Raw genomic sequence first — 12,283 nt, forward strand, 5'->3', positions numbered from 1 at the left:
GGGACCCTGTCCTTGAAGGTCGACAAGTGACAGAACCCACCATGATAGGTGAAGATTGGATTTTAGTTATAGGCAGAATCCTGCGATGGGAATGGTAAGTTAACTTTAATTATGATGCACTATTACCTTCTAATTTAACAGATACTGGGTGCCATGTTTTATGTCTCCACTAGAGGCAGTATGTGTATTCAGCTGTGACCTGTGTACCTTGGATGCATGGATGGCTTTTCTGCTTTAACCCCCCTGATGCTTGGCTGGCAGCGGGACTTTGTACATCCTGCCTACGCATCCGCTTACCCTCTGTGGCTCAGGTTCAGGAAGCACCTTTGGTGGCTATCCCTGTGGCGGGAGATCGCACGCAAGTTCATCCTATTTATATGCAGGAGCGTGCATGTGGGGCTGGGAGGGGGATCGTGATGCCTTGGCGTGCACATGGCATGCGGATGTGCAGGTAGCACGCTGCACATGCACAGTAAGGGTCAGAGACAGCGCAGCATTTGAGGAGTGTTCCCAGCAGCGTGAGCTTCTTTTAGAAGCTAGAGCAGCTGCAGCTGGGTGTGTGAGTCACTGTGGGTGGGTGTTTACAGGCACTGACAGGTTCTGTTACTTTGGGATAACTGTGCTGTGTGTGATACAGCTTGGCACAAGCTTTGAGTACACTAAAGCTTACATCCAGTTTTCTTGTTTGGAGCAATGTCCTCCCAGAAAAGGAGTGGGGGGTGGGGCACAGCCGGAAAGGGCACAAGCATGAGGCTGTTATGAGCGGAGGCATCCATAGGAGGGCCAGATTTGGTGCATGCAGTATTGAAAGAGTTCTTTCACAAACTGAGGTCTGCAGCTGTCGGGTTCCTGTGATTGGGATTTAGCGGTCCCATATCCGCCTACTGCTTTTAACATCTCTACCATTGGTAAGGGTCCGTGTGTGGTGGCTGGTCACGTACACTGTCCTGTTGTGCTGAACACTGGGTGAAGATCTACCCTTTGGCGGCATCAATTGATGGACTTGTGTTGTTCACATGTATTAATTTATCTATATTTTTTTTGATTTATTGTTTTTACTTCAAAGGCAGTTGTTGTACTAAGCGCTCCTTTTTGTGCTACAGTTCTACAGAAACAGCCTTTGAGCCCATTTGGCATTTTCCTCTGGTTCTTTTGACCAGAAAGTTAGTCTTTTTGGTTGCAGTAACTTCAGCTAGAAGAGTATCAGAGTTAGCGGCTCTTTCTTGTAAGGAGCCATTTTTGATCTTACATCAAGATAGGGTGATTCTATGTCCACACCCAGGGTTTTTGCCCAAGGTGGTGTCTGCTTTTCATTTGAATCAGGACATTATACTGCCTTCCTTCTTTCATAATCCTCAAACAGCAGATGAAAAATTAGTTACATTCTCTTGATGTAGTACATGCATTTAAGGTCTATTTGAAGATGTCAGCAGATTTGGAAGATCCACCTTTTGTTTGTGCTGCTAGAAGGGCCCAGGAAAGGGCAGGCAGCATATAGGTCTGCAATTTCTCAGTGGATTCGCCAGGTCATTATCCAGGCGTATGGTTTAAAGGGGAAGGTTCCACCTTTTCCTGTAAAACCACACTCTACCAGAAGAGTAGGTGCTTCTTGGGCAGTTCTCCATCAAGATTCTATGGCTCAGATTTGCAGGGCCACTACTTGGTCTTCAGTACGTATGTTCACTAGATTCTATCAGGTGGATGTTAGGACCCGGGAGGATTCTGCATTTGGCCGCAGTGTGCTGCAGGAAGCTATGTAGATCTTTTCCGTCTGATGGCGTTTTTTCATATTTAGTGTCCCCCTCCCCTCAAGTGCATTGCTATGGGACATCCCAGATAGTAATTCTTATGGTTGCTCTGTGTCTCGTGATGTACGATAAAGAAAATTCAATTTTTCGTACAGCTTACCTGTAAAATCCTTTTCTTGGAGTACATCACGGGACACACAGGTCCCACCCTCTTTTCTGGGATGTTTATTGCTCGCTACAAAACTGAGGTACTTCCTGTATGGGAGGGGTTATATAGAGGGGGACTTCCTGTCATTTTGGTTGCCAGTGTCCATTCACCTATAGGTGGCATATAACCCAGATAGTAATTATTATGGCTGCTCTGTGTCCCGTGATGTACTCCAAGAAAATAATTTTACAGATAAGCTGTAGGAAAAATCAAGTTTTTCTTTTGCATTGCAAGTCTTTATTACAATATTTTACACATTGATAAAATTATTGGTACACAATCATAGTGTTTATTTGGCCAGATATGCTCACAGTCTGTCAAAAAATGGTAAACCCAAGCTTTGTTTAGCTACGTATTGTTCTAGCTAGCAGGTTTAGCCTTGTAAATCATTGCTCCGCAGGCTGCTGTTTTCTGTGATCCTGATCTGGGAGATCCAGCTTGACAATTTTAAGCTACTGTTTCCTCACTCTTCATAACTGGAGCCACATTTTAAAGCATTTCTACCTAGTTTTATGTTCATCTGTTTAACATCTGCTGACTTCTGTTGTCCTGATGATTGGTATGGCAGTAGAATTTTATTATTCTTGCTCTCATTTTGCGCTTGCTATTCCCTGTCTGCCTGCCTACATGGGTTTAAGTTTTTGACAGTCCACCAGTTTCAACACACTATTAGGAATTCTTGTTCTTATGTAATATTTAGCACTTATGCTCATCAAGTTTATAATGCCTGGCAAATTCTAGGTAAAAAAAACATATTACGTTTTTAAAGCATCTAATATATCTTATATAGTAATATACTATATTCTAGTATAAAAAGAGGTAATCAGACGTAAACACAAGTAAAAAAATACAATTATTATCTGGGGAAGAATGTTTTATCTATTCAAATTTGGAATGTTCTGGTATTATAAAGAAACTTTGAAATGTACTTCTGACCATAATTATGGAATGAATAGTGCAAATTATTTTTTAAACTCTTCTTATAAGAAGGATATCTGGTAAAATGACTGTATGTATAACTCCTTTTATAAAATATACCTATTGGGTAGTTTATGGCCCATTATTTAGCACTGTTGTATTACAGTGCTGAGATTACTAGCTTTATCCTGAGTAGAGTGTTGACTCCACTGAATGTTCCCTTAACTTAGTGAATGCGATGAAGCTATGCTGACCTTCATCATTCAATCATGTGAAAACAAAAGTGCTTTTTTTTAATTTTCCTTGCTCTTAATTGGCTATTCGTTGCAAATGAAATGTTCACCATATTCACTAAGCTAAGAAAAAATTCCCTTGCAAAGCAAACAGCCTCTTTGCTAATATTTAGTCAACCCCATTGGTTGAGGTTGCATATTCTATACATGAAAAAAAAGTTGCCACATTTTGATTCTACACATGCTTTAGCGCGACTCCCTTTGTCTTTTTTAAATCTTTTAAATTACCAGGAGTTAGGAGTACGCTGTTTCAGCCTCAAAGGGGCGCAGGTATATTTTATTGTATATTCTATACATGCCAAAGACTACATTTAGGATAATGTTTGTGCTTTTCAGACTAACAAAAATAGAAATAACATGTATTGCGTAATGCACCTGCTTACTTTTTCTTGAATTCCTTTTTGCGTTTGTTATAGTAATAATTGTTATTATAAACAGTAGTAGTGATAATAGAATTTCTATTCATAGAACTATACCGGTAGAAACAATCTGACAAAATGAAAGGATATATTTTTTTACTACTAGTAGTAGTAATAATATGAATAGTACATAAATAGACTACTGCTTATTTTCTATTTTCCTCTTATAAATTGAAATAGCAGGTAACAGATCAGTAGTACAGGGTTTTAATGCACTGCTGGCGTACCCATTACAAACTTACCTTAAAACATACATGAGTTAGTGAACTGGTATTTTCTGCCAAAACATTTCTATAATTAACACTTCAAGAAACCTAAAGCTGTGTATTTATGACTATTAGGTTGAAGCCCGAAAGAATATTGTTAAAACACTTGAAGAATGTGATCTTGGGAACTCTGAGAAGTGTGTCCGGGTGAACTCTGTGACCAGCGGCCTTGCAGAAGAAGATCTGGAAGTCATCTTGCAGTCAAGAGTCTTGCCATCCTGTATCATGCTCCCCAAAGTGGAGTCTGCTGAAGAGATAAATTGGGTGAGTTCCACAGCCCCTTCATTCAGTTGTTTGCAATATCTTCTAACCTAGCAAACCTCGCTCAGTAAACAATAAGCCTGATTTAGTAAAGGATTTGAAAATGTTCACACAATAAATTGTGTGAAGATTTACTTCAATTATCCAGTCTTGTGAGAAGAAAATCCATGTTTACTCATTTCATCTGCACTTGATTAGGTAATTGAAGTGAATATTCACACAATTTATTGTGTGAACATTCTCAAATACCTTAGTAAATAAGCCTCATTATCTCCTAAGTGTTGTGATATTTTTACATATACAATAAAAATATTTAAGGTTCTAAATATAAATAAAAAGTGGGGGGAGGGGCTTTCTGTGTAGTTTGAGATTCGTGGGCACATCAGGGATCAAAATCAAAATTCAACAACTTAAAAGAAAATTGTCTTCTAGTTTAATGATCCATTTATTGTTTGGTATAATACATTTAATGTATAATTAAGTTGTAAACATGTTAGTTTACAGGGCCATACAATCGTTAAACCAATGAATTTCGGCTAGTTATGGTAAGCTCTCAGAGGGCCATTGCATGCTACAACACCATAATAAAATATTTACTGGGATATTACAAATTTATTGTATTTATATTGCTTCAAATTTAAATGCATCAAAACAGTACAGACTGTTCCCAAAACGTCTACATACTTTGGCAACCATGTCTGGATATGATGCAGGACCCCCAGCCAGCAGGTCCTTTCCAGAAGTATGACAACCTTAAATATATAATGAGTTTTCCTAAACAATAACAAACAGATTTGTTTTTACAGTGTGGACATGGAAGTTTGTAAAGTGGGAGCTACAATTCTTTGGTTAACCCTTTATATTGACACCCCTATGCAGTGTTAAAAATGTAATTTGGTGCCAAAGTCATCACACTAGTGTGTGTGCATGTACTGTATGTGTAGGTTGTCTGTATCTTAGTCTAAGTTTGTACACAACATTTCTTAAAATGCAAAAGCAAACATCTTTAAACAATCAGATGTCATAATAATATAAATTTAACTTGTAAAAATGTAATATTCCGAAAACAGGGATTATTTTGCAAAGCTACTTAATCACTTGCCGACTGCTAATCGCAAATATACTGCGGTAGGCTGGTTTAGCTGCGCGAACCGCCGTACCTGTACGGCAGTTCGCTGGAGCATTTCTGGGGGCATGCCAATGCCGCCGGAGGTGCGTACCCGCCCCCATTAGGCAGTGGGGAAGCCGATCCACAGGGCCGGCAGGCACGATTGCTGCAGGGCATCCGCAATCGCTCCCTGTGGAGAGAGAACAACGGTCTGCTGTTGTAAACACAGCAGACCGTTGTCCTCTCTGGAATCCTATTTAGGATCACAGGTCTCTGTGTTGATTCCACAAGTCCCTCCCCCATACAGTTAGAAAACACTCCCCTGGGCTCACACTTAAACCTTTGATCACCCCATGGGTTAACCCCTTCAATGCCAGTGTCATTATTATAGTAATAGGGCATATTTTTTAGCACTGATTACTGTAGTAATGTCACTGGTCCCCCCAAAAGTGTCATAAATGTCAGTTAGGGGTCCAATCTGTCTGCCACAATGTCGCAGTCCCGCTAAAAATTGCGGATCGCCGCCAATACTATTAAAAAATAAATAAATCTTTCCCCTAGTTTGTAGACGCAATAACTTTTGCGCAAACCAATTAAAATATGCTTATTGGGATTTTTAAATTTTCAAATTGGCCTAGAAGGATGAAAAAATTTGATTTTTAATTTCTTTTTTTTTTTGGAATGTTATATAGCACAAAGTGAAAAATATTGTTTTTTTTTTTTTCATAATTGTCGCTCTTTTTTTGTTTATAGCGCAATAAATAAAAATCGCACAGGTGATAAAATACCACCAAAAGAAAGCTGTATTTGTAGGAAAAAAAGGATATAATTTTTTGTAGGGGTACAGCATCGCACAACCCTGCAATTGTCAGTAAAAGTAACGCAGTGCCGAGTCCCAAAAAATGGCCTGGTCATTAAGGGGGCAAAACCTTCCGGTCCTTAAGTGGTTAAAGTATATTTTCCAGGTACCAATTTCTAAAACTTCATGCCAAGAAATCAGGGATATTTGGCAAGTAACAAGTAGATAATTTAAGGACCTTACTTGGTATTGTACTACATTACAAAAACACTTCTTTATTGTGATACATAAAGAATGTTTTCGGTACCACCAAAATGTGTATTGCTAAAGAATTTCACCAGTGACTTAAAGTGATTGTAAACAATCATTTTGTAAAACAACCCATTTGGTTTAAAATTGAAATGAAAGGCAAAACATTTGTGTACGGATAGTAAAAAAATATTAGAAATACCTTTTTAACTTTTTTTTTCCACTGCATAAGAGCTGGGGAAGAGACGAAACAGCAATACACTGAGCTTTCCAGTGAAAGGCTGTGCGGGGGGGGGGGGGGGGGTCAGGACAAGTCTGAGCATAGCTAGAGAACTGACCACTGTGTGCTCCCCTGCTTAGTGTGGTCAGTTTTTAATAGGAAAGCAAAGGGACTGGCAGGAGCACTAGGGATTTCACACAAAGGAAGCACTACAAATAGAACAGGATACTTTTAATACAAGTACATGGTACAGCAGGCACATATTAGGAATATTAAATGTTGGGGTAGCAAACACTTTAAATATCCCAGCAATCTTTAAAATAGGTTATATTATATTTTGTGTCTAAATTTATAAATACAAAAATATAGATTTTTCCAATCATACTTTTTAGCTGAAGTGTAGTTATTTTTCTTTTCTTTTTCATTATTATTTTCAGTAGTCTACACTCTCACCCATATTACCTAAGCAGTACTTAAGATTTTTGTGTCAGTCCATTTACCTAACTGTCCTACTGTGTTTCCATCTTGGATTCATTAAAACATTTGATATAGCAATGTATATTTGCACTGCCATCCTTATCTGAAGGAATAACATCTTATGTTCATTTACACACACACTTCATTACTTCGAGATCTGTATATCTAAAACTGTCCTTTAACATTCAGATCATTTGATGAGTTTTATGTCTTCCAGGGTCTTCGTTGTAAAACCCTGTATGTTTAGGCTCCCAGGCCTGCATATCTTCCTTGGACACTACAAGAGGGGTATCACTCGTTGTGTTGGACTGTTGAGTTTATTTATTTCAACAGGAGGTCTAGGAAACTCAACTTTCCAAGGTAGTCAGAACAGAGCTAGGATATGTGAAGCCCACAATTGAAAAATGGGCTTTGGGGCCCACCACACTCCACCAATAATTAAAATAGCACTTTGAGGTGCAAGTACCCTTGTGTGATACATATTTTCATATAATATTTTCATATAATATAGAATAAAATGAATATAATATATTCATTTTAATATAGAAAAAAATTAAGTAAACCTATACAGCACAAGCTAAAACAGTCAAAACATGATATTTTGACCTAACATAAATTGTCACTGCATCTATGTTAAAGAAAACCCATATTAAGAAAATGTCTGTTATTGCTAAACTTTATTTTGAAAATGCTATTTATGGTTGTTGTTGACTTTCTGAGTCACTGACCCAGGAATCGTGACTTTATATAGTATGTGTTCCAGGTCAGTAACTCAGAAAGGCCAGAGGCAGCCAGTTATCTAGCATTTCAGAAGGAGGTCACTAATAGCAGTTTTATTTTTCCCAGTATAGATTTACTTTGAAAATAGACCAGAACTGAATTTATACCACTTCATAATAGGGCTCTGACATGGGATAAGTTTATAACTTGAAAGTAAAATAAGTTTAGTGTGATATTATTAGCCATGCTGCTGCATATGAATTTATCCCTCAATTTATTTGGACCAAGCTTACAAATAACTCCAATTGCTTTGGTTTGCTAGATAGTAGAAAACATTTTTTTAATTTGTCTCTTTATAATTATGTATTCGTTTTATTAAAAGATATATCATAAATACTTTTTGCTGATCATGTTACATACTAAAATTTTAAGAAGTATAAACTAAAGAATTTGATGGTCATATAGGAATGTACATTTCAAATGTATTTGAATAAGCATACCCATGTAACACATTCTCCACATTGGAAAAAATTACCATTAAACCCAAAATGTCACTTGTATAACAAAGATGAGCTCCAAAACTATATGATTCTTTTTTTTTTTTTTTTTATATACAATGCCAATAACAATTGAGCTTTTATCAAAACACAGTGCTGACCTCAAGCATGTTAGACACTAAGAAAAGCATAGTGGGTTCTGGCTTTATATACACACAGAAAGTTTTGCTGAAATTTGAATCTCAAATATAAATCTGATGAGCAGTTTTTATTGTTTGAGTTTGCATTCATGAGCAATTCAGTGCTTTAGAGATGATTCTTTTGCATCAACAGACAATATTTGTTCAGTTTTTTCACGTATATAAACTATATTTATTTTAATTGACAAAATAACACAACAATTTATAGGAAATATTATATTAGTCTCATTTGTCTTTTTTTTTTTTTTTAATCTATAAGGCTATATGCAATAATTTCATAGCTCCACACATTGACCCAGTATATATCACTTATTGCTGTGTGTCCAGATATAGAACTAATAAGTAACTTATAATGCAATTACTATAGAGTAGGCAATATTGCACACCTTATGGCCTGTCATTGCAAAACAACCAGCTATTGAAATGACAACCCAAAAGAGCAAGTTATTGTGTCAAATGCTGTATAAGCAAGCTCCAGCATATAAACCATCTCACCTCTAAAGAGAACCTTTGGTTGCTACTGGTTACAAGGCTTCACTGCGCATTGCGCCATTTAATTGCCAAGTCCATCATGTTAGGCAATGTTTTATTAAATAACTATTACTGGCCAGTAGCTTTAATTTATTATATAGCATACTTAAGTACTACTTAAGAACTTAACTGTTGAGGAACTAGAAATCCCAGCACACTCTGTAAGCAGGAGATTGTCTATTGCATTACTGTGTTTGAAATGGAGAAAAATAAAACTAACATTGTAACCTCTTTTATCCAAATCTGCCCCCTGTGAGAAAAAACATAGTGGTTTAAAAAAATAATTTTACCTTTAAAATCCATGCTAGCATTTCTGAAAAACCATCATTAAAAAAATGTAAGTTTTTTCCTTTATTTAAATTTCCCTTTTGTGGAAATTTTGCAAAGTGGCAGCATGAAGAAGCACTGTCTGGGTGTTGCAGATGATTATTCAACATGGTCACATCCAGTGGGGATTTTGTAATATTAATCCAGACACAGAAACATGTTGCTCTAAATATTAAACCTGCATGAACAAGGTTTTTTTTATCAGTGGGACAATGATTACAATTGACATTTAAAATAAAATGTTTAGTCAGCTTTCAATTGACGCACATAAAAATGCTAATCTTTTTATACATATTTGCTGTATTAATCATTATGCCAAAAAGTATGACAAAGTGACCGGTTATTAATTGTCATCACAGCTACTCAATGAATTCAAAGTCAGTTCAAGACCTTGTAATATGTCTTCTTAGAGAGGTGCAATATCATACATCAATATAGTCAAGAGAACACATCAACATAAGAGACAAAATGGCTATAAAGGAAAAAAAAAAGGACAGGGTCACTTCTCAGGGCACCTGTGAGAGCAAACAGGAAGCTTTTAACTAGTGTTTTAATTAGCACAGATATTATTTCCTGAACTGTTCCCTACTTCTTCTTTTTTTAATTGCTGACAGGTGTGTTTGTGTTTCATGACTGCGTTTTCAGCCAATAAAATCCTGGAAATGTTAAGTGGCATGTCAAATGTCTTTACAAAACGTGTAAATAATCTAATTGCACAAAAGAAATTATAACTAGCAAATTAATTGCAGCATGTCATTTTTATGATGCCATGTAAAGAATATAAAGGCATCCTATGTACCTATGGCACATTACAGTTAAATATAGTGCACATTTCAGTTATCTTCTATATACAAATTTAAGAAGCCCAGTGCATGCGGCACCACAAAAATGACTACTCTACATTGAGAAATGAATGTAAGATTCTAAGAAAGGTTGTGTAAACCTAAAAATTATTATTATTATATAGTTATATTGGGGTTTACCTGTTACTAGTACAAATTAAATACATACTTTGTTCTTTTAGTTTGCAGTTTAACTTAATTTTTCCATCTTTTTCTGGTACTGTTGTTAACATTTGGTGAACCCTATAACTAGACAATGATATGTTAATTTTGTTTTGGGTCCACAGATGTATCTTATACAAAAAAGTCATTGTAATATACAAGCATTGTTTTCCTTGCTTTTCATTGCAAACACAAACAGATAACGATTTCCATTGTCAAGTGATTTTTTTTAGTGGGCCACAAGCCTGAATGTGCCATATTGCAGTGTTTACTATGTGCAGACATTGGACATATTACCTCCTTTTTAATCTGTCTAAATATTTTAATATAACATAGTGTTACGTATAACCTACAGCTTCATATTATTTCTCTAGCCTTGAATTATATTTTGCAGGTCACAGCACTGTGTCTGGGTTCAGCAGAATAAGAACCTGCTGTGTTTTACATTAGTCACTAGCCAATCGCCTGCAATGTGCACTAGTGGTTTGCTAATCTGTTAGTGATGCCAGATTTTCCAGAAGGCAATGTCGTTTTTTGTGCCTTTGTTAGTAAATTATTTGCATTGGCTTGGCCTTTATGTTATTGGTTGGTTCACAACATATAGAACCAATCCTAATATGTTTATATCTGAATGCATAGCATATTATGACAGCCTGAACAAAAATGTTATGGCCTATTCATTTGAGTCAAGGTGCAGAAGGTTGCCTAAATATTGACAATTATTCATTCACGTTCAGAATTATTATACATTATTATTTATATATTACTTTAAAATATCTAAACTACAATATGTAGCTGAGTGTCAACAGAAGCCTTTCATGGTGACTTAAAATTTAAGAGAGTTAGAAGTTTAAGGTATTTGTGTTATTAGTATAACAAAGATGAGGGGTTTTTTTGCCTTTTATTAAAAAACCTTTATGAAGTTTTATATTAGAATATTGTTATGTTTTATGCGGAATATTAAAATTTCCATAAATGAATGCATCAGGTAATTTTTTTGCATTCTCAGGATTAGTTTTTTTTCCCCAACTACAAATACACATATAAACAGTGTATTATTGTAGCAGGATACACATTTTCCATCGCTATAAAGACATTTTATTTTTGTGTACTTGCATAAGGTGTTGCAAATTCTAGATTGGATTGGATTTTATAGTATCTTCAAAAAGCATTATACAAACTATTTTACATATTTGGTAATTTTTAGAGCATTGCCATTACCCCACTGGGCAACATGAATTGCCATTTCCCAGAGGTTAATGATTGCCGAATACATTCATATTCATACAGGTTCCAGGGAACATTTTACACTTATCCTTGCATTCAATAACATGCCTTTTCTGTTTAGTTATGCATATTGAGGTTTAGGTATTCTTAATGTTAGTCCTTTACTAACTATTGCAGGTAAAGTAATGCTGATTAAAAGGAACAACCCAGGAATAAAAAAAGGCCGTATTTCTACCACCAGGCTTATGTAATATGTTTTATGTTCAGTTTCATTGAGGCTTGGCTCAATCAGTTAAAGTTTTTCACATTTTGGTTACAGCTACATGTCAGATCAGATGACATCAAGACCTTTTAACAGGATATTATGAGCACTACATTCTATTATTTCATTTTTACTCTAGTAACATTGGCCTCAAGAATTAGCTGGTTAAACTAAGAACATGACATACAGTATATACATACATTAGATGTATAAAAAAGAGCTGTTCACAAGAGCTTAGAAGATTTGCTTTACAGCTATTACAAATCATTACATGGGGTTACTTACTAACTCAGTGCAGACACTCCCAGACTGCCTTTAGACTTTTCACCTGGGCAGAGTTTGCTACCATTGCTCATGTTCCAAAGCCGTGTTCTGCCTGTTACGTCCGAGCTTCAGTCTGCCTTGCAATGGCTTTCATTCCTCTTCTTTCAGTTAGGGGTTAAGGAATTAATTTAATATATCTATAAATTGGCCGCCCCTTCTAAGCTTTTCCTCCTCACCCCTTCCTAGCCAGGAAAAACACATTCCCCTCCTTTCTTGTGGTTAACC

General features: G+C 36.1%; 1 protein-coding gene across 1 annotated transcript in view; it reads left to right on the forward strand.

The window, feature by feature from the left end:
• The window catches only part of CLYBL (citramalyl-CoA lyase), a 601,457-nt gene that overhangs the window by 480,377 nt on the left and 108,797 nt on the right, over window positions 1-12,283 (forward strand). Inside the window, exon 3 of the mRNA XM_082244507.1 lies at window positions 3,928-4,116. Coding sequence (XP_082100633.1) covers window positions 3,928-4,116 — 189 coding nt within the window. The remainder of the gene's footprint in view (window positions 1-3,927; window positions 4,117-12,283) is intronic.

This window comes from Pelophylax lessonae (assembly GCF_965119305.1).
Source record: "Pelophylax lessonae genome assembly, chromosome: 2".
NCBI lineage: Eukaryota > Metazoa > Chordata > Amphibia > Anura > Ranidae > Pelophylax > Pelophylax lessonae.